Below are 21394 nucleotides of genomic sequence, written 5' to 3'. Positions count from 1 at the left end.
AAGATGCATATGAAAGCTGAATGTTTGGGGAATGCAAATTATCGCTCGAGAAAGCAGTGTTTTCACATTTTATAGATTTTTATGATTTCAGATTAATTATACATCCAAGAGAGTAAAATAGAAAATCTCATTAATACGTAATTAAAAAAAACAAAAATATTGATTGAGAAAGAGTTTAAAATGCTTAATTTTGATAACTTATGGTATATGTACCGTGCAAACTACAATTTCGGTAGTACGCTTATAGGAAAGGTTGTAGTTGTATCTTTAATTGACAGTTTAATATGTTAATCGATTAATTAAAAAAAAAATAAAGGTATAATTGCAAATTGAAAAAAAAAATCATAAAATGATTTTATGCATATATATTTGAAAATTTTAATTTACAGTTCTAAAGAATGATTCTTTCGCTTTCATTTGATACTAAATACATTAATATTGGTCAATTAATAAGAAAGTTATTAAGCTTTCAAGTGTACGCGGTTTTTGCGAATCGAAACGCAAGTCTCCCCCCTATGGTTCTCTAAAATGACTGAAAATTTCGATTTGCACTAGGAGACTAGGATTAGCGAGGAGGTATCTGAGGTATGTCATTTTAGGCAAGTACCACTTCAAAATGTTAATAACCATCTATAACAAAAGTAATATCAGAGGCTATGATAACTTGAACAAATCATTTTTCGTACAACAATCTGAATTAGTGTCTTCATATAAGTATTTGCATTGATTGCAAATAGTAAAAAAATAGAAAATACAAAATAGAAAATAAATTGTCAACAATTGATTAGTAAATGAAGTTATTATTTCTCCACCTATCCTCGAAACTTTTCACTACAATACAGATTGCGATTGGCGTAATGCGTGGACAGGACGCAGTTAAATGGAAGAGGCTCTTCCTAGAGGAAAGTAGCAGGCGGAAGAAAAAAAATGTTATTATTTTAAGTGAAGCTGATAGTAGCTAAAGGCATCTATAGTTGTCTTCTTTTAATTTACCAGAAAGTGGAAGTGCTACAAGTTATCAAATTTGCTGAGATTCAAGGGGGATTTGCATTTTCATTCGAGAAAACCATGGACATATTAAAGCTTAATAACTTTCTTATTAATTGACCAATATTAATGATTTTAGTAGCAAACGAATGATGAAACATCATTCTTTAGGTATCTAAATACATATTTGTAAATAAATTTGAAATTAACCTCTCCTGTTAATTAAATCGCCAAACATGCATCTTAACAATATTGAAAAGTATTCGGTTGTGGAAATAAATATAAAGCATGCTTTGCTATTTTGAAATAATATTTTAGAGATCAAAAATGTGCGAGAGAAATCGCATTTTAACTCAGCACGATGTGAATAAAAAGATTTTGGACAGAGGACCGCCCGTTCACGGTAAAAGAGAACTGCTGAATCCGTCAGCTCGATATCGCGACGAGGATTACGATATTTATGAACTGAAGAAGAAGCAGTTCCATGAGTCCGTGAAGGAGTACAAGGATCTCAACAAGATGGTCTTGGCGAGCGATAAAGTTAAATTAGACATCGACGGTGACATGTCCATGAAGTTCGAGTTCTTGAACAGAATAGACGTTTGTTGTATCTTGATTGAATGCAAGAAAGTTTTGATTGAAAGAGTTTAATTGTTTCAGAAACCTACACACAGCGATCATTTTAAAAAGGGTGAAGGGTTTGTTTTGAGAAAAAGGACTTTAAGGCCCATTTATGGAGTTAGTTTTGCATGGTGACATTTAAGGATTAATTTATGAAATGAAATGTTTTAAGGAACTGGATAATCCCATTGAAACGCCAAAAACTTTGGAGCCTTGGTTCAAACGGTACATCGTTATGGGGAAGTTCATCAAGGTTGTTCGAAGTTTGATTGTTAAGAACAGAATGTTAAAGAGATTGGAAATTTTGAGATCTTTGAATCCGGAGACAATCGAAGAGTTGGAGGAGCAAGGATTTCAAGTGTACAACGTCTCTTATCCGCTTCTATTCCAAAAGTTTATCACACCTAGTAAATCTTAACGAAATTGTTATTTGTATGTAAAAGAAAAAGAAAAACGAATATCAAATAATTTATGTAAATTTATTATTAACTAAAAATATCTATGTAATCAACAGTGAATTCCATCCAGGCTCAATTTGATAATTTCCTGTTTCTTGTTATTTCCACTGGTAATTTCTTTAACCGGCGGCAATCTCCTGATCTTCCTTCCGTGCTTTCCGCTCTTCCTCTGCCAAAGACCAGATCTTGGCCTGTTTCCCAATTCCCTGTTTCTCTGCGCAGATCCAATTGGAGTTGAACCATGAATTGCATTACTCAACTTTCCTACAGTGCACATGCATCCTTCAGGTAATGCAAATTCCCTCTTGCTGGGTAATTGAATTACAACCCTATTGTTAGGAGCTTTCCGTACAATTGTGGCATACGCACCAGCTGCATGCACCAAGAATCCACCCAATCCTGGATACTTCTCAACACTGTTGATCTGAGTGCCAATAGATAATGCTCCCAAGGGATAAGAATCACCTTCATAAGCTCTCACTGAAAACAAAAACATTTAATTTAAACTATGTTGAATGTTTCATTAAATCTACCTGGAATCCTAGGAATATGCATCGAAGTCCTGATCAAATCACCAGGCTTCATATTCTCTGTAGCCAAATAGTATTTGAGCTCATTCTCATGGGCAATCAAAGCAATGTGAGATGTCCGGCATCCATCCACAATTATCTTGACAACCTTCTCAACCTTTGGTGGACCTTCCTTTGGTCCCTCCCTCTTCCATTGCACCCAATGGAATTTATGTTTGATGCCACCCCCAATACCTTTTGCCACCAATCTACCGCTAACAGGATCACGTCCACCCAGATTCGTCACATCCAAAGGTTTCACTGTGTACTCCTCCGGATAATGCACAATCCTCCTGTAACTGATGCCCAAACCAGGTGTAGGCTTCTCCACATACTTCCTGTGACGAACTGGAATTATCAGCTTTGGAGCTGCGGATAGTTCCGAGATGCACAGCCTTTGCAGAGCCCTAGTTAAAGTTCCCATATCTCAGACGAAAATATAACCTCTCACTATATTTTGTTGGAGGTTATGTTATAGTTTCTTTGATACACATACACATGCGCCCTATTTAAAATTTGAATTGTTAAATAAACATTTCTTTGCATTACTTATGCATAACTATAATTTAAATAACATCAACGTTTATAAATTGATTATATTTTAAAAATAAAATAATAAAGATATACAGTATTGTATTATATAAGCTTATTATATAAGTGGTAGAAGCGATCGCGATTTACTTGATGGATTAAAACTTAATACAGTCTTCTTTGAACATTGGTACAGCTTCTGCTAGCTGGGTCAAAATCTTATTGGCTAGGAACTCCATGGTCCATTTGGGGCTGTAAGGATAGGCCAAGTTCTCAACATGAGGTATATCATTCTTCTTATGGGAAATTGATAGCAACTGCACCTTGGGTTTGCTCTGCGGGAATTTGTTATCTGCAAAGTTAAAAGCGTTAAAATCTATGACAATTCAACGTTATTAATTAACCTACCTAATGTAATGGTAACAACGCTATACGCATTCTCGACTTCCAGCATTAAGGATATCTTCATGAAGTTAATACTATCGTATTCCAATACGCTGTGGCCTTGATACGCCAAGAAAGCGCTGATGAAGTTATTACAGAGATTGTAGTGATTTCGAATCTGCTGTATGCGATTCTGCACAGCTTGATGTACCAACGGAACGTACTCTACCAAACCGCTGTCCTTGTTGAATGGAGGAAAATTCAATTGATTCGTTTTGCACAGGATCTCCTCCAGCCTTGGAGAGAGTACAACAGTTGTTGTAACTTTATTCCCTACATAGGTAACTTTGAGAGTTGCTGAATCACCACCTGGATTCAAGCATTTACCACCAGCAAAGAATTCTCTGTAAATTAAAAAACCATACCATACAATAAGAAAACAACAACAATATTCACTTATATACCTTTGTGCATGAGGTGGTAAATTACTGCAATCTATTTTCAGTGCAATCAAGAAATGCACTGATTCTTTCTGATCGATCAGCACTTCAATTTCATCCTGTGTGATTCCCAATTCCTCATTCAGCAAGCTGTATTCCATGTACTGCCTTGTATATCTATTATCTTGCAACTTCAGAAACTGATACTTCTTGTACAACACTAAAAACTCTTTGATAACTGCAACTAAACCTTTGGAATCCTCAATGTCCCATTTGGCTAAAGATGGAACATCAGTTTCAATAACATCAATGTCTGGGTCCAGGAGAAACTCATCATCTATGAAATCAAAGTCTGGGGCCAATGAGAGATCCTCATCGTTGAAAATTATCTCCCAGTTGAGTATCTTGCCAGCGAATGGTATGCACACCACAAAGTTTGTTCCTTGCGAAAGGTCATTGCCATAGATGGGTTTCTTGTCATCAGTGTATATGTTTACATTGCCGCAGGATAATACTAAAAGTTAGCAAATTTTAATATTACTTTTTCTTTTTATTATTAAACACTCACCAATTGTACCATCCAACCATAGCTCCTGAATATATTTGCGTATGGTTTTCGGAAATTTCTGCAGCGTTTCCTTATTTGATTCCATAGCGATTAATTAATAGTATTTACATTTGTTGTATTCAGTGAAAATTTATAACCTCAAAATTTCACTGACATTTATACTATATACTAAATAGATTTTTTACAGATGAATGGAGAACATAAATAATGTGTTTATGTTTCTCAAAATCAGTAATTTCTTAATTAATTATCCATAGGACTTTTCCTAAAATAATGTTGCATTTTCTACTTTTCTATTGAAATCATCATGTTTTCTTTAATTTCAGGATTTTCAGGATCTTATTGATTTCTATGTGATTTCCAATTTATTTATCTTTATAAGATTTTTAAAGGAAGATGTTTTATTGATTTTGATGGGATTTCTAAAAACTACGGTGCTACGATTCGTGCAAACGTCTTTGGAACTAACGTTGCGATCCAATGAGTTTTTCAGCGTATCCGAAAAGGTTTCCATTTTTTCGTTTATGATTTATGTTCTGTGATGTAATTAGCTTGCGTGGATGATCAATAATATAAAGTATATCATCAATAGTATTAGATGTAAGTAAAAGTTGCTTTGTATTGGAATATATGAAGAAGCAGTTTAAAAGAATCCATTAACTAAGTTTTTGTGCGGTAACGCTCATAACAAAGGGAAGGCGTAATGGAGCTTATTATGCGGACTCGTTATATAAGAAGGATTTTCTGTGCTTAATGTACAATAGCAAGATGCCAATCAATCGAAAACGTTCTTTGAGAGCTATTCATCTTCTATACAACTTATCAAGCTGGTTATGCCAAACGCCCAATTACGATTTCAAGAGGAACGAAGTGATCGTCTCCACATGGGATCAAGTGCGAGCCATAATCATAGTTTCCCTATTCATAATAGGCTACGTGGACTTTATGATTATGCTGAATTATAAAGAGTTGTCCATAACTACGCTAGTTACGTATATAGCGACGATGTTCGTTTCCGCCGCGTCCCAAGTGAACGTTATTTGCAGCGCAATATTTTGGAACCGCGACAAGTGGAAGCAACTTCTACACATGTTTCACGAAGTCGAAATTTTTGTGAAACATAATCACGACAAAAAGAGTTCCAATAGGCTATTCTACATTGAGGTTCTCGTGGCTCACATCTACTGTTTAGCTATGATCATCTACCAATGCTACATCACCTACAAATTGATTCCGTTGCAACAGATCATCTTCTACAACATACTGCTGTACTTCATATTCGTGTCCTCTTTGATCAACTACAATTTCGCTATTTGCTTAAAGTACAGATACGAGACGGCAAACGGGATGTTGATCAAAGAGATCAGCCAGAATTCGTTAAGCATGTTCGTGATTACGGACTTCAAGAAGAGCTACAAGTTTCAGCAGAAGAACGGGGTTTTGCGAATGTGGGGTTTGTTCACTACTTTAAGCGAAATTGCGATGAGATTCAACGATGTCTTCGGATGGAACATGCTTTTCATTTCGCTCAACATCGTCGTGCAATTACTCTACGCTTTTGACTCTATAGTTATATTTTCGATGCACAAATCGAAGACTTCCGTCGACAACGACGATCTAATTGCAATCAACTTCTTGATAGCTATATTACTATTAGTAAGTATGTTATTTGATAATATATGAATAAAAGTTACAAGCGATTTTGTTAAGGTGTTCGGAGTTATGGTGATCGTATCCTGCGACGTCGTCTCTGCGAATGCCAGGAAAACAGCAAACATTTGCTACAAAATCCTATTGGAAATGCATTTGAACGACGAAGGACGCGAAGATTTGGCGCTGTTCGCGGATCAATGCTCTTCCGTGGATAATTTTTCGGCTGCTGGTTTCTTCGATATAAACATATCCTTATTACTCTCGCTCTTCGGCGTCGTCGCCTCCAATCTTATCATCATCATACAACTCAACCAATGATTACTTGTTGAGCTGCATGTGCGCATTCCTAATTCTCTTGTACACAATTTGCTTACTGTTCTCGTAGTACCGAAGAAGATAATCCCATTTCTCCAACTGCAACGTGAGGATTTCCACTTTTGTCCTGGCTCTGAACGTGAAGTGATGCGGTATTCTGTTGAATAATCCCTGCGCCAGACCGAACATCTCCATCTCATGTAGCACATCGTGTATAGTTTCCGTTAAATTAGTGTTGATCGTCAGGATTTCTACCTACAAATTACAAGTAATTAGCGTTTGAATTGGAGACGGAGTGGTGGGAAAATGTGTTCAAGCAGCCTCCGTGGCGCAATTGGTTAGCGCGTTCGGCTGTTAACCGAAAGGTTGGTGGTTCGAGTCCACCCGGGGGCGTTTCTTTTGCCACCAAATTTATATTATAAAACATGTAAAATTATTAATAAATATTTTAGTAAATGCTCACTTGTCCACTCTTTATAAAGTACATGCATTCATCAATTTGGCAATCGTAGACGATGAAATTACCAGGATAATAAATGCTTCGATCCAAGAGAACTGCAATATTTTTAAGGAACAATTCCTCTGTACCATTGAACAGATACGATTTCATTAGTAGCGGTAAATAAAGTTCAATCTTCAATTCTTTGACGAGAGGCGAAGGCAGTTTATCAACTAGAACAGGAAACTGAACAAAAAAATAGGAAATATTAAAAATAAATTAATTAGGATAAAAATCCTTACATTGCATCCTCCATCGTACGTCCACAGATTTACCAAATATTTCAGCACCTTCCGCACTTGGAATTCGTTAACTCTGGCGCATCTCATGAAATCCCTAAGTTCCTCCAACTTCGATTCGTACCTCATGATCAAACCGACGTGAATCCAAATCATGTTAATAACTGTATTCACTGTGAATATCATGAATATCCTTGATGATATGATCATGAAGATTACAAGTATTTTATGCATTTTGAGCTGCAAGTCGACTTCGACGAACCCCGAGCCGCAGATGATGTTTATGACGAAGAACAGGCAACTCGCAAACATCGTATATTTGCTCTACAAAAAAAAAATGTAATTTGTAAGCAAACATAATCAAATATGATTAGTTAATTACGTTTGCTTTGTCTTTGGGAAAAACTTTCAAAGATTCGCATTCCCCGAAGGGACACATCACAAGAAACCAAATGCTGGAAAGGTAAAGCACGAACAGAGAGCCCCAAACCATCAATTGCCTGAAATGTTTAAACTTTAAAAAACTAATAATTAGTCAAATAATTCTTACAATATTCTCAGTTTGATTTGATTAATTTCAATATTCTCCATTCTAGCTCTAAAGTAATCAAAGATGTAGCAGACTCGAAGAATGGCTACGCTTTTGATGTAAGCACTTTTGTAATAAGAATCTCTCATCGCAAATCCTGTATAAAATATCAGATTTCCAGCAAATGGTATTACCATAGTGAAGAAATCAAAAATGACTCGCCATTTATTTTTTAAATACCTACAGTTTGGAAGCAATTATCAATTTAAACAAAAATGTTATATATAAAGAATATCACCGTTTCTTTATGCGATGTTTGTTGATAACAAGATCCGCGAAGTTATCGTAGAACGGCTGATAGAAGTTTAAAGTGAACTTCATCAAGAAAATCAAGTCAATTGTGGCAGTGGTGAAAAACATGCATCTACTTCTGAAGCAAAACTGCGTTATCACTAGTAAACAGCTCAGATATGAAGATATTAAGTAGAAGTGTTCCAAAGACTTGAAGATTTTCTCCACTTTTCGCATCTTGAAGCTCGGATTCTTTTCAACCGTATTTCCCTAAAATTTAAGTAGTTAATATCTAAATCTGTACAATTTAAATATAACTTCAACCCTTTTGTACACAACAACGTCAATGTTGGCTTCACAGTATTTGTTTGGCATAAAGTCCTTGTACTCGCTCATTACATCTTTAATCTTGTAATTGAATTTGGTGTAATTCTTAAAGATAATTTAAGTATAAATACTTTTCTAAATTTAATAAAATACCTTTAAAATGTTGTAATAGTCGATGGTGCGAATGCAAAGAACGTCTGCGTTGGTTATAGCTGTTGCCCTGATGCTCATCACAGGTACAGTTTCATTGCAATAATACCCAAACAAACTGCCTCTTCTCAAATCCATTTTTAATTCGCTTCTGGTTAATTCCACTTCCACCTAAATATTAATAGAAAATAGGTTTCGTTTTGCTAAATTAAATTTTCAGTGAACCAACCGTTCCGCGACGCAAAATGTAGAATTCATCAACGATGTCTTCGTATCGGATGATCTCCTGACCTTCGAGAAAGTATTGGGGTTTAACGATCATCGACATTATCCTCAAAAAGGATCTATCCAACCCTTTGAATAAAGGCACTTGTCGCAACGTCTCTTCGTACAGAAACGATAAAGTATCTTGCAGCAAAGTAGTGTGAAGACACGAGAACATATCGATACTCTATAAATAATTTCTTAATAGCAAATTCAATATTAATTAAACAATATATTCATACATTGATTCCTTTAGTCCGTCTCCAAATATACAACACGTTCTTTAATAATTTTCTTCTCAAATATTTGTCAACTTTTTCGTGCTCCATGAACCTCTTCAGATCTTTCACTTCCTTCTTGTATTTAATCACAGTGCTATCATGGTTTATAGCAAAAGACATGAACGTGGCTAACGTATATCTAAAAATTATAAAGAATATTATAAAGAAGGATTTTTATTAAGATTTGTGCACGAACCCGAGGAATAAGTTTCCAACAAGTATTGTAAATATGCAGAGAATCAAGTTGGATCCGCCTTGCACCATAAGATCCCAAAAATTCAACCCAACCATCATATTCGTCACCCAATATATACCGGTCGTGTAAATATCCACGAAAGAATTGTCGTTCATGTATTTCGATCTGTTTAACCACGATTGTTTTTCGCATTCTAAACGCATCGAGTTATAATCGAATGTGGAATGTTTGTGCTCGCTGTGAACATACTCGCAGCTGGATACTATTAAGCAGCAAGTCAACAAGTTCATGAGAAGAATGTAGATGCAGGTGAACTTTAAAATTTTCACCCAAATCACCTAAAAATGTTAAATTTTAATTAATCTATTAGAGGAATGCGTATTTAAATTTATTTACTTTAAAGTAGATGTTGTTTTCCCAAGTGTTGAAAGCCACGAACAGTTTGTAAACTTGTAGGATTTTAACTAATCTCACGGAGCAATGCATGAAGTGTGGGCTTATTTGGTGGGCTTCAATGGTATGGTTTTCGTCGTGGCTAGGAAGGAAGATTTTCAGAGCAATCTCGTAAGGAAAGCAAAGAAGTAAATCGATAGTAAACGAGCTATTAGCATAGTTTACAGCTGTTCTTAACGGATGAAAGATCAACTGGTTGTGATCTCCATAGAAACAGAGGTGAAACAAAACGTACAGATCTAAATAGGTGATGAAATCTAGAGCGAACATAAGCAGATGAAAGTTGGCGTGAAATGGAGTTAAGATGAATTGCATTGGTTCTAAATAAGCGTAGAGGAAGCAGACGAGCAAACGCAGAAAGATCCAAGTAAACATAACAAGTCCATTTGGTAGAATCGTCAATGGCAGAAGAATGTATTTCAGTAAGTAAAGCGTGTCGTGATTCCGAAAAGGATAATCGTAACTTTCCGAGTACTTCTTGCAAAAATGCAAAACGTTCACCAGAGACGCTACAATTAAATTTATATAGGTTTTGGTAATATGCAAGATCAATTTTAATACCTTTGTTGATAATCTTCTTCCAGTCGAAATAACTTCTAGGTCTATCGTTTTCAAAGTAAGTGAGCTCAGGCATCTCGATGAAATCTCTGGCGTTGTTGTAGATGACCTCTTTGTAGATGCTTTTTATAGTTCTGTTGATTTCCGGAAACATATTTAACGAGATTTGCAGAGCCGAACCATCGATGGAAATTAACTTGCAGTGAGTCAAAGTCCTCACAGTCAGCACCTCCGGTAAGTTGAAGAATAAACAGCACATACCGAATACAGAATTCGGTCCCATTCTTCTATAAAATCCACCACCTGAAGCATAACACAATAATTAATTTTCATACATTTATTTTGTAACTTACAATTTTTATAAACGCAATATCCTTCTTTAATGATGAACATCTCTTTGTTCATGCTTCCGTAATAAGTGACGATGTCTCCTGGTGGTAGGATGTACATTTTGGACCGAAGAGCTACGGCTTTTAAGAACTCTTCATCGTTTTCACCAAACATAGGAATCGTCCTCAAAGTATTAATTCGTTCTTCCCTTAAAAGCTCATCCTCCAAGCTTTTGTGCAAGTTGTTTTGGTAGTCGAAAGATTTCCTGTGCTCCCATTGCAAGTAGTAGTAATTCAGAAGACGCGTCTCCAATCGCAAAGACATCTTTGTCTTCGCGCAAAGCGCTTTAATCGATTCAACATCTTGAACGAACTTTAATCTCCTTCTCAATTTCAAATAACATCCAGCACCGATTTGTCCCATGCAATACCCCCACATAAGCGCAGCTGAAATTGCCAAATAATAAACAATTCAATTTTATATACCAAAACTTACCAATTGCTACTAAAGCGCAAACGATGAGGATATCAATGAAATTCTTCAAGAATATTTCGTGAATTTCAAAGCGCGTTATGTATGACAATGCGAAGTAAGTGGAGAACAAGAAACGCTCTTTGAATATTGGTGCTGCAGTTTGATTTCCGCTTTCTTGAATCATCTTCAACTTGTACCATCCACCATCGGTGCAGATGTGGTTGAAACACGTTCCCAAATAAACAGCAGTTGATGACCAAAAAATCAACACGAGGCACACAAATAAACTCTTTAAACCTTCATATCCATTGATTTTCTTCAATAAAGCCACAACGCGATAGAATTTCAGCAATCGATTCAATTTGAAGAGGTAAAAGTATCTATCGTTGTTTTCGAATAGATACGCAAAGTATTCGAAGTAAAAGGCAGCAAAAAGATCGATGTAGAAAGTGAAGGTGTTTAGTTTTGCGGAAATCAACTTTTTCAGTGAAGTTTCGCTCCTCGATGTCTTCGTGACCAGGATTAAGGGAATATCGAGCACAAACAGAAACTCGATGAAGATGGATGGTATGTACAAGGTTTGCGGGAATTTCCTTTCGAAAGCTATGTAGTACGGGTACGAGATGCTCACGAATACAGCGAGCAAAGCTATGAACATTTCCCAGATTCGATATAAAGTAGAGTGCGCGTCTATGAGCCTTGAGAATGTATGCTCCTTGTGCAGACAGTATAATTTTAGGATTGAAGTTTCATCCACCATGCAGGATTCTTTGATTTTCTTTATAGAAGACAGTTTTCTGTTGTTTCTTGTGGAGCGAATACGCGCCTCGTGCACTCGATTCCTGATGTACTTGAAGACTTTCGTGTATTGCTTCGTGTAAAACGGAATTGTCGCGTAGAAATCTTCACGGTACAAAACCTAAATTATATGATGACAATTACTTTTTACTTTATTGAATTTTATAAGATAACTTACTTGTAATTCCACGAAGGTCGTAGCCATCACCGAAGACTTAGACCTTAAGGTTAGAAGAAGAGATGATTCTCCTAAGCAAGTACCAGGACCAAATGCTATCAATGGACTGTTTTCGTCTTCTTCAGATAACACCTCAACTACTCCAGTGATAATGATAATCTACATAAAAGTAGATAATTCAAAATCCAGTTCAATATTTATAATAAAATATACCATTTTATTCTTGAGTTCGTTCTGCTTGTAAATCATTTGACCTTTGATGTAGAACTCGTGTTTCATGGTGGTGGCCAAGTGCCGAAAGTAAGCCTCAGAAGAGTTCTTGAAGATGAGCGATCGTCTGAGAGCAGGCAGATTAATGTCGAACAGCATGTTAGCTCTTATAGTGTTCGGCGCTAAATAGAACACCTCCACTTCGCGTGCTCCTAACTTGCTGAGCCAAACCTGCTTGTAGTACTCTTTCAAATTTGATAGAAAACTCTGATCCATCGTAGCCTCCTCACGACAATACTTCCTCATGTTCCTGTATTCTTCCAGAAGCTCATACTTTCTTCGTTTCTTAGCGACGCTCAACAGAAACATATTGGAAGCGTAGTAGATCAACAGCAAATAGCAAAACAACATTCCTAAACCTATTAAATAAAATTGGTTTTATAAACGAATTTGAGAATTTACAACTTAAACTCACCAATGGTGATTTGCGATATGCTTTTCATAGATGTCATCAAACCACCGTAACTGAACAAACTCAAATAGCTGTAGTAAAGTGATTCCAAATAGTTCGAAGGTTTGTTATCATAGTTGTACCAAAAGCAAGCGGTCAATTGGATTAATACACCGGTATAAATTAAAACTTCGACCAAAATGAAGGAGCTAATTTTGTGTAGCTTTTTATAACAATTCTCAAAGAAGATGGGAACTTTGTACAGTCTAAATAAGCTTAAACTGCGAAGAGCAATGAACACCAAGTCCATTTTAAAAGTGGAAACATAGTAGATTTGCCAGAACGGTAATAGCAAAACCACATCGCAAGCCACCTGCATGTGTTTTATACGTCTGTCTTTGAAGATCTTAGGCACGAGTACGCCGGAGACGACGTTGAAGAAATAAATTATTTCGCACAGTAAAATAACGTAGAAGAGGTTGTTTATGAAATGTTTAGGTTTCCAAATGAAATGAGTGTACGTGATGGAGAAGAATTGTAGGATCACGGAGATTACGAGGATTGATCGCCAAAATTCTTCGATTTGCATTAAGAAACTCAGCAGTAATTTCAGCGAACGCCTCTTCTTGGGTTTAGCTTTGATTAGGGTTTGGGTTTTCACGTTGGGTAATTCTTCTTCCATTACGACAGATACCCATGTGGATAAATCTTTACTGGAGGATTTTATGGCCACTGGCAAAGAGGCGATGATTCCGCTCTTCTCCGCTTTTCGTAACCTCGACATTTTCGCTTGATTCAAAGATTAAAAAGTAAAAAAATATGACGTTTGTTAAAAAAAACAATATATATATATATTAATTCAATGAAAACAAAATAGTTCATTTTGCGTCAACACCGACAGCTTCGGATATTGATTTGTAGTTATCCCGTTCGAGTAGTTCAGCTAATTCCCTCTTGATCTTTGTAACAACCGGAGGTCCGTCGAAGACCAACGTCGTGTAAATCTGCACGATCGACGCACCAGCCTTGATTTTCTCGTAGGCGTCCTGTCCACAAGATACTCCTCCCACACCTAAAATCAAATAACGCTATTGGTTCACATCATAATAATTGTCATTCCTCTTACCGATGATAGGTAAACCATTTGTTAATTTGTACATTTCCGCAATCATCTCAGTTGAAACTTCTTTGACTGGTCTTCCGCTAAGTCCGCCAGTTTCATCTCTACTTTTATTCTCCAAAGCGCTCCTTCCATGTATCGTCGTGTTGCTCACAATGAGACCATCCACTTTACATCCTTTAGATTTAATAACTTCAGCCACATCCTTCCTCTCCTGCGTACTCAAATCAGGTGCGACTTTCAGTAAAAGCGGAGGTTTTGGATCCTGTAATTTATTTCTAGCCTCTAAAACGTTCTTCAGCAAATCCCTGAGCTGCTCTTTGCCCTGCAAATTCCTCAAACCCACAGTGTTTGGGCTACAAAAAAAAATCTAATTAGAATCGAATCATCATTCATTGCTTAATAAACCTGCTGATATTGATGACTAAATAATCGGCTAAAGATCCAAATTTCTCTATACCAGCTACATAATCGTTGACGGCACTCTGCGATTCTTTATTTTTACCTAAATTGATTCCAAGCACTCCATCGAATTTAGCCTCTGACCGTAGTTTATTTAAACGATTGTAAACGACTTCGTGACCATCGCTATTAAATCCATACCTGTAAAATAATTGCGTACAATTGAATTTCTTTAATAACAAATCAATTACGAATATCACCTATTGATCACAGCATAATCTTCATTCAACCTAAAGACGCGTGGCTTTGCATTACCTTCTTGTGGTTGAGGAGTAACAGATCCAATTTCAACTAGCCCAAAACCCATGTCTTGAAGCCCCAGCACAGCTTCAGCATGCTTATCAAATCCAGCTGCTATTCCAATAGGATTTGAGAAAGTTTTACCAAACACTGTGACATTCTGCAATAACATTAATAATCATTTTACTTTGCAATCTTAGAATTATTTCATTCTCACCAATTGTTTGGGATCTGTGTAATTGGCTTTTGGCAGCAGTCTGTATTTGCTAACAACAATACCTAATCGATGAGCAGATTCTGGATCAAGTAGATGCACTACTGGCATAATATAATGTTTGTAAAAGTGCTCATCTTGCTTGTAAACATTTATAGCTGCAAAAGTGGCTATGCCTCCCATAGAGACAACAACTAATGACTTTAATTTGTGCTGCAAATAGAAAATGTTTATTTATTTATGCAATTCAATTTTTATTGTTTTAATTCGAATATTAAGGAAATTACCTTCAAACTCATAGTGGACCAATAAAATAACCTAAAATTATTCGAATTATCGCATATTATTGCACATACCCACGTCTCATTTGGTTTTCATAACTTCTTGTTATATGCAACCCAACTACCATACATTTTATAAAGAAAATCCATTTTATTTAGTAATATCAAGTAATTAATCTAAAAGAAAACAATAGCGTAGATAGGATAATTTTAATTACTATTTAATAACAAGATAGAAATTTAAAAAAAGGAGAATTATTACAAATTTGAATAGATTTTGTTCTATTGGCAGGAATGTTTAATAATATCAATGATAGCCAACAACTTAAGATAAAAACATAAATATAACCTATAAATCTGACATTTCTTATTATTTGTTATTGTATACTCTGCTCCTTGCAGATCAGCGTTTTTTTTAAGTACAGAAGATAAGTTTCAAACAAGATGTGGGAGTCGCAGTCTGCTATGGATTCGCTGACTTCAGCAGTGAGGTCGAATATTATACCGAATCAGGAGTATTTGCTGCAAGGATCAATACTGGATGTGTATGTTGAAGTCCTGCTGCACAGGCTGAGAGGATTGTGTGATAACGTTGACAGTGGCCCAGAATCCTTCAATGATCATGAATTATGCTTCACATTAAGAGGTAGCAACACGAGTCCACAAATGGCAATTCCTCTGAGAGTGAGGAGAGCTTTGGATGTGCAAGATGCACCTTGGCAATTGAGGTATGTGGGCCAGCACGAGTTGGGAGGAAGGAACAGGCCCACATTGGTGAGATCAAGCTTGGATGTGGCTTGCAGCAACACAATTGTCGAATTCTTAACTGAGTTGGGATGCAGAATTGATTTTGAGTATATTGCGAGAGGCTACATGTTCAGGAAGGGAAGAATGAAGATCACAGTTTCTAAAATCTTTAAGATGGTTGCAAACAAACCTGGAGAGAGTGTTGAGCCTATATCACAGAGCTACTTGGTGGAGCTCTCAGTGCTTGCTCCATCTGGACAGAATGCCATCGCTGAGGATATGAGGATCTTTGCTGAACAGCTCAAGCCATTAGTGGAATTGGAGAAAATCGATTATAAGAGATTAATACATGTACCTTAATTTAAGTAAAATATAAAAACTTTTTTTATGTATTCAATTATAATTTATAAATAAAACATCATTTTTTTTTAAATTATATATTTGTTTATTGACCTGAAGATTTAATGTATTTGTTTGGAGGATTTGTTGCAAAATTATAAAAGAATTTGGCCCATGAGGGGATCGAACCCGCGACCTTCGCGTTATTAGCACGACGCTCTAACCAACTGAGCTAATGGGCCATATGATGTAACTTGATAAAAAAAGTTTCTTTCGTAGGCGACGATATATTCATTTAAGTTGTGTAATCTAAATTTGAATAATTCATTAATAGCACCTTCGTGTGTCTATCGACGAAAAATGATAGAAATATTATATGTCAGGATGGCCGAGCGGTCTAAGGCGCCAGACTCAAGGTTTACCTTGCCTGCAGATGCAGGTCTTCGAGCATTCTGGTCCTCTCTGAGGGCGTGGGTTCGAATCCCACTTCTGACAAATTCTTTTACAAAACAACTTAATTCTAATTTTCAAACTGCATACTAAATATTTTTATTATATAATTTACACGTTTGAGTTAACTAGGAGTTAGTTTTGTATCTGAATTAGTTCTGTAATTAAGATTAGGAATAGTTTATGATGAGGTTGTAATAAATAATGAGAAAGGAATATTTTTGACTTATTTAATACCATGTAAGTATATATACAAGTTGTAATTATATATAAAAAAAATAATAAATCTGTACATAAAAAATATAAATTTTCTTTCATTCAATTGTGAAGAGGAGGGAATAATAATAATATGTGTTGATAATAAATTGCAAACAGAATTAAGTACTAAATAAATACAGACTAAGTGGGTGTGAATCGATTTTGCAAGAACTTAAATAACAATTTAGACCGTTCCTATTGCTTCTGCTATATATCGTAAGTATAATTATATATATAGTGTATATACGAGTGTTTATATATTGTTTTTTTTTTCTTTACTTAAACTTCATTCTTTTAGTTCTTTTGAGGTAGAGAGGCTTTCTCTGCGTTATTTCATTATTTCACTTATCATGTATTTTGCGAATGAAAACTATGGTGCTAGTATAAACAAAAAAAAAAATGTAATGTAATGTTATATTAAAGAGTAAGATGTATGAGATTGAGAGAGAGATATAGATATAGAAGGGAGGATGCAATCTTAGTGTCTACCGCGATGAATTCCTTTCACTTCCTGGTATAGTGAATCGCGTTCGCCTATATATTTATATATTTCCATATAGTCGTAATAATAATAATAATTTAAATGGCATCTGTACATAAAACAATAATAAAAAAATAAATGTATTTTCTTAAGATTTCTTCTCGTTCAAAAACATCCTATTTCTTTCCAATATCGAAACCGAAGTTGGCGCCGTGCTGGAATCCCTGATGGTCGGATGGGAATTCGGCCCATTTGCTCAGATCTATGCTCGGTAACACTCCGCTCTTGCAAGGTACTCTTGGGTTACTGCAAAAGAAACGTTTGTTAATTCGTAATTGTTAATGTTGTAGAGATTAGCCTTACATCTCGTGATCAGGAAGGACCATTGGGTACAGTTGTATCGTATCGATAAGATCGGTATTGTCGCAGATCACCCTAGCCATTCTAGTTTTGCGGACTTCCTGCAGTTGCTCTGGGCTGAAGGACGATGGTTGGTTTGGCAATTCGTACCAGAATCTGTCTCCCCTTCTGGAGTAGCTGAATTGGGTGGCGATGATGCAAGCGAAGGTCGGTCCCAACATGCTGCCAGGTAATGGTTTTTCGGAGACACCGCCGGACCACAAATCAACGTCGCTTGGATGTCTGCAAAAAATATCGTTTATTAATTTATCTCCAACATTTTTCAATATTTTGACTTACTCGAAAATGCTGGTGTATCTTCTGACGGTTTCGTTGGGCATGGATCCGAAGAGTTCGTCGAAGGTGTCGGCGCCGGGGAGGCCGCAGAATTTCCTGAACTCCATGTATCCGGGAATACCGAATTCACGACCTCTCTGCATGTTGAAGCTGACCAAATCCATACCGTGACGAGCTCCTACTTTCTTGAACAAATGGTTTGTTACCTCCTGGGTGATGGAATCGTCCATGGCTTGTGCCACTTGATTCATGAGACCCATGAAGTATTCGTCGATGACTCCGGCGCGGTACAAATCGAATGGTCTACGGATCAAATCCGATAAACGTTTAGAAGCTGCAAATAAGTTATTTTTTTTATTAATAAAAGTATGAATATTATTAAGAATTGTAATTACCGATGAATTTATGGGCCTTGCTCCATCTTTCAACGGCTGTGGGCAGAAGAGAGTGTCCGAAACGGTAGGCGGCGGCGGCGAAAGCGTCGATTACGTTGGGGTTCACGTTGGAATCATACCCATTCCAGAATCCCTAAAAGAAATTTTGTATTAATTTGTAATTATATTATTTGATGAGTTAAACTTACGTCTTTTTGTAACAAGATTCCAAACTTCTGCATAACGTCTTTGCCGAGGAGGATGGGAAGGAATTCGTTATAGGTGATGTGCTGGATCTGGGCGATGACGATGCGTCTGGCTTCCTGGAAGAGGGTTTCATCGTCCCAATGAGGATTGACATGAGCTAAACCTTCGGCCAATCTGTTGTGTTCACGGGCCATCAGGGTGTGCATGCAGGTGAGAACCAATTGCTCGTTGACACGGATCTCTCCGGCTTCGAAGCAGAACATGGAAGCGTTGTGACGGGTGCAACCTTCATCAGGGATGTCCAATTTCAGTGGAAGCAGATCCTTCAATCCGAACTCCTGGAAGATGGGGTTCATGCGCAATTGTCCTCCGTATCCGGCACGCAGTTTCCTCGAGAACTTCTCTGTCACACCGTAAACGGTGTTACCATCGAGGACACCGGTGAGGGTGTTGAATGGATTGCGGGATCCCAATCTGCAGCCGGGACGCACTCCTGGGAAAGCTCTGACGAAGTCCATGCAACGTACACCGAACAACCTGAAGAAGTAATCGTCTTCGGGGATTTCGATTTCGTTACAGTACGGATGCTTGAGATGTGGTGGCCTGTTGCAGCACTCTTCGGGATCGTTCCTGTTGTGCGGATCTGTAGTACATACATTTAAACATTATAGAAACTTCATATTAATGGAAATTAAGTTTATTGATTTACCAAGTGGGGTTCCGGTGAGTGTGTAGTCGTGATCCATGAATTGTCCCCAAGCGATGACCATTACTGTACCGGCGTGATCGTGGAATCCTTCATCTGGATGCATCGTGCGGGAGACCACTCTGGATGGTGGCAAAGCCTTTCCAGTTACACTGATGCGAGGGGCGGTCATACCGTCGGCGAACAATGGCCCGATCAATCTGCAAGAATCGAGATCATACGGTAAATTGGAAGTCCTCTTTTTTTTCCTTCTTCTTCTACAACTTCTTCGTCATTCACTTTCAGCTTCGATTGTGCAACAGAAAGGTCGCCGATCCGAGAGAGGCGAGAGTGTGAGACTATTATTCAACGACGGCTCACATGCATTTACTTTTGCTAAAAACGTTCTTCAATTTACAAACGTTTTCGACCCTTATTCGAACGAAACAGCCTTGGCTCTTAAACCTGATAAGATATACTTAGTTTCTCATGAGGCAATAGTTTTTACAATTTATTCTGTTCGAAAATTAAATTGAAAACAAAAATATACTGCTAATATGACATAAAAGCCTACATTTCTTCATTAAGTTTTGAGGAATTATGATTGAAATTTAACAGTAAAGTAAAATGTACCTGGTGAATGGAGTGTTGGTGGCTCCCCAAGTGGGATGTTCCAAGTTCGTGCAGAGTCCATCCAAACGCCTGTACTTTCCAGCCCTGCACTCTACGTTGGACAAGAACGGAGGACACACCTCTCTGATCAAAGTCTTTGTGGTATCGATCAAAGGAAGACCCTTCTCAATATCCTCGTACGACAAACCGTAACTAAAAGAAGATAAGATAACGATTAAAAACAATCCCATTTCCTCTATGCAAAGTCTTACGTTCTTGCGAGGTTGATGGACACATCCAAAAGTAGTTCACCGACTGTGGCAACATCTTCAGGCTTGTAATCGCCGTGCGGTTGGGAAACGTCTGCAAAGGAAAATTGTAAAATTTATAAAATATACACAAATTTATCCGTTGAAAATATATTTATTTATATCGGTCGAATAACTGTTACGCAAGTGAAATTGAGGACGTTTACGTGCGTAAACCGTTTTTATTTTATTTTTGGATTTGATTCCTATTCCTTTTTTTACAAATAACAGTGTAGAAAGGAAAATGAGTTGTACTCGTTCGTTTCACTTACGGATTCTCTTCCGGGCGTCCAAATACGCTTGATTGACGGCCTCGTATGTGATGCACGTATGTGGACCGGTGTATCTGGAATTAGTTAAACAAAAATATTCACATCAAACATTTGGGACAAACGCTTGGACGTTTATGCACGTAGCAGCAATTCCAGAAATAAATCTGTTACCAGTAAATCTTCGTAGTCACGAATAATGAAAATACCAAAGATATAACTCACTGCTTCAATTAAATCCTTTAATAGACTTTCAATTGTAATAAAGATTAAATTCTTAACTTTTAATCGAATAATTATAGTATAAAGTCTCTATAGAATCTGTTTACAAATGTTATGTAAATTTGTTATAAAACCGTTATGCAAGTGGTAGCAAAAGAAATAAAGCAGTTACCAATAGAAATTAACAGTTACATACTGCACGTATCAAATACCAATGATATTAGTCACTTTGTACCCTTTGAAGCGTAACTAACTATGGGCCGTGAACCACACTTTCAATTGTAATTAGAATCAATACTCTAGTTGTTACCAATACATATTAAATCGAATATATAATTAGCAATCATTTTGTTCATATTCTACAGTTTAATCAAATAAATTAAACAACTTTTAATACAATATTTCTTTCGTTTGATTGATTGAATGATTCAATTTAAGTCAGCGGCCGGGGAACTTTTTTAACCATTACCCCAAAATATTATTGCATAAGTCGACCCCCCCCCCATTCTGAATATAAAACAATCAATGTAAATTTTAAATAAAGATTATTTATTGAATTAATTTTCATTTACATATTTATAAATAAAAGTTACATGAAAATAGTAATAGACAAACAAAATAAATTTCTTAAATTGGAACAAACAAAAATTAATTGAAAACTTTCCCCCTTCAGAT

General features: G+C 36.6%; 7 protein-coding genes and 3 non-coding genes across 10 annotated transcripts; 4 read left to right on the top strand and 6 right to left on the bottom strand.

The window, feature by feature from the left end:
* Positions 1-2068: 2068 nt before the first annotated feature.
* LOC108568836 (39S ribosomal protein L2, mitochondrial) lies at positions 2069-3120 on the bottom strand. The gene is made up of 2 exons (XM_017930140.1): positions 2600-3120; positions 2069-2546 (listed from the first exon to the last, which is right to left on the bottom strand). The coding sequence occupies exons 1-2, from the start codon at positions 3057-3059 to the stop codon at positions 2116-2118; spliced, it is 891 nt and encodes a 296-aa protein (XP_017785629.1). The 5' UTR covers positions 3060-3120; the 3' UTR covers positions 2069-2115.
* A 123-nt stretch (positions 3121-3243) lies between these two features.
* On the bottom strand, positions 3244-4739 carry LOC108568826 (BRCA1-A complex subunit BRE-like). Its single transcript, XM_017930129.1, has 4 exons — positions 4559-4739; positions 4015-4504; positions 3575-3954; positions 3244-3518 (listed from the first exon to the last, which is right to left on the bottom strand). Exons 1-4 carry the CDS (start codon positions 4641-4643, stop codon positions 3325-3327), a joined length of 1149 nt encoding a protein of 382 aa, XP_017785618.1. The 5' UTR covers positions 4644-4739; the 3' UTR covers positions 3244-3324.
* A 262-nt stretch (positions 4740-5001) lies between these two features.
* On the top strand, positions 5002-6608 carry LOC108568740. The gene is made up of 2 exons (XM_017930036.1): positions 5002-6222; positions 6256-6608. Exons 1-2 carry the CDS (start codon positions 5312-5314, stop codon positions 6527-6529), a joined length of 1185 nt encoding a protein of 394 aa, XP_017785525.1. The 5' UTR covers positions 5002-5311; the 3' UTR covers positions 6530-6608.
* LOC108568661 lies at positions 6511-13538 on the bottom strand. Its single transcript, XM_017929910.1, has 17 exons — positions 12779-13538; positions 12307-12722; positions 12094-12252; positions 11139-12036; positions 10667-11089; positions 10317-10616; positions 9699-10264; positions 9303-9640; positions 9068-9245; positions 8791-9012; positions 8565-8732; positions 8409-8516; positions 8092-8354; positions 7647-7764; positions 7268-7588; positions 6990-7211; positions 6511-6781 (listed from the first exon to the last, which is right to left on the bottom strand). Exons 1-17 carry the CDS (start codon positions 13536-13538, stop codon positions 6530-6532), a joined length of 5712 nt encoding a protein of 1903 aa, XP_017785399.1. The 3' UTR covers positions 6511-6529.
* On the top strand, positions 6846-6919 carry Trnan-guu. The gene has a single exon. It is a non-coding gene; the product is annotated as a tRNA-Asn (tRNA).
* A 79-nt stretch (positions 13539-13617) lies between the features above and the next one.
* LOC108568846 (dihydroorotate dehydrogenase (quinone), mitochondrial) lies at positions 13618-15144 on the bottom strand. The gene is made up of 6 exons (XM_017930186.1): positions 15078-15144; positions 14794-15003; positions 14537-14736; positions 14283-14477; positions 13881-14230; positions 13618-13826 (listed from the first exon to the last, which is right to left on the bottom strand). Exons 1-6 carry the CDS (start codon positions 15087-15089, stop codon positions 13633-13635), a joined length of 1161 nt encoding a protein of 386 aa, XP_017785675.1. The 5' UTR covers positions 15090-15144; the 3' UTR covers positions 13618-13632.
* Positions 15145-15395: 251 nt separating this feature from the next.
* Positions 15396-16230, top strand: LOC108568853 (mediator of RNA polymerase II transcription subunit 18). Its single transcript, XM_017930199.1, has one exon. It carries the CDS (start codon positions 15516-15518, stop codon positions 16176-16178), a length of 663 nt encoding a protein of 220 aa, XP_017785688.1. The 5' UTR covers positions 15396-15515; the 3' UTR covers positions 16179-16230.
* Positions 16231-16325: 95 nt separating this feature from the next.
* Positions 16326-16399, bottom strand: Trnai-aau. The gene has a single exon. It is a non-coding gene; the product is annotated as a tRNA-Ile (tRNA).
* Positions 16400-16535: 136 nt separating this feature from the next.
* On the top strand, positions 16536-16652 carry Trnal-caa. Its single transcript has 2 exons — positions 16536-16573; positions 16608-16652. It is a non-coding gene; the product is annotated as a tRNA-Leu (tRNA).
* Positions 16653-16978: 326 nt separating this feature from the next.
* On the bottom strand, positions 16979-20574 carry LOC108568841 (peroxidase; the record flags this gene model as incomplete). The annotated part of the gene is given in 9 exon segments (XM_017930156.1): positions 16979-17652; positions 17710-17988; positions 18046-18376; positions 18438-18570; positions 18626-19266; positions 19333-19529; positions 19942-20133; positions 20193-20283; positions 20501-20574. Coding segments are annotated over 9 exon segments (2068 nt in total), but the record flags the coding sequence as incomplete, so codon positions are not given.
* Between the last annotated feature and the right edge of the window lie 820 nt (positions 20575-21394).

This window comes from Nicrophorus vespilloides, unplaced genomic scaffold (assembly GCF_001412225.1).
Source record: "Nicrophorus vespilloides isolate i.1.1-1 unplaced genomic scaffold, Nicve_v1.0, whole genome shotgun sequence".
Classification (NCBI taxonomy): domain Eukaryota; kingdom Metazoa; phylum Arthropoda; class Insecta; order Coleoptera; family Silphidae; genus Nicrophorus; species Nicrophorus vespilloides.
The sequence above is the reverse complement of the archived record's forward strand: the minus strand, read 5'-3'. Positions and strand labels throughout refer to the sequence as shown.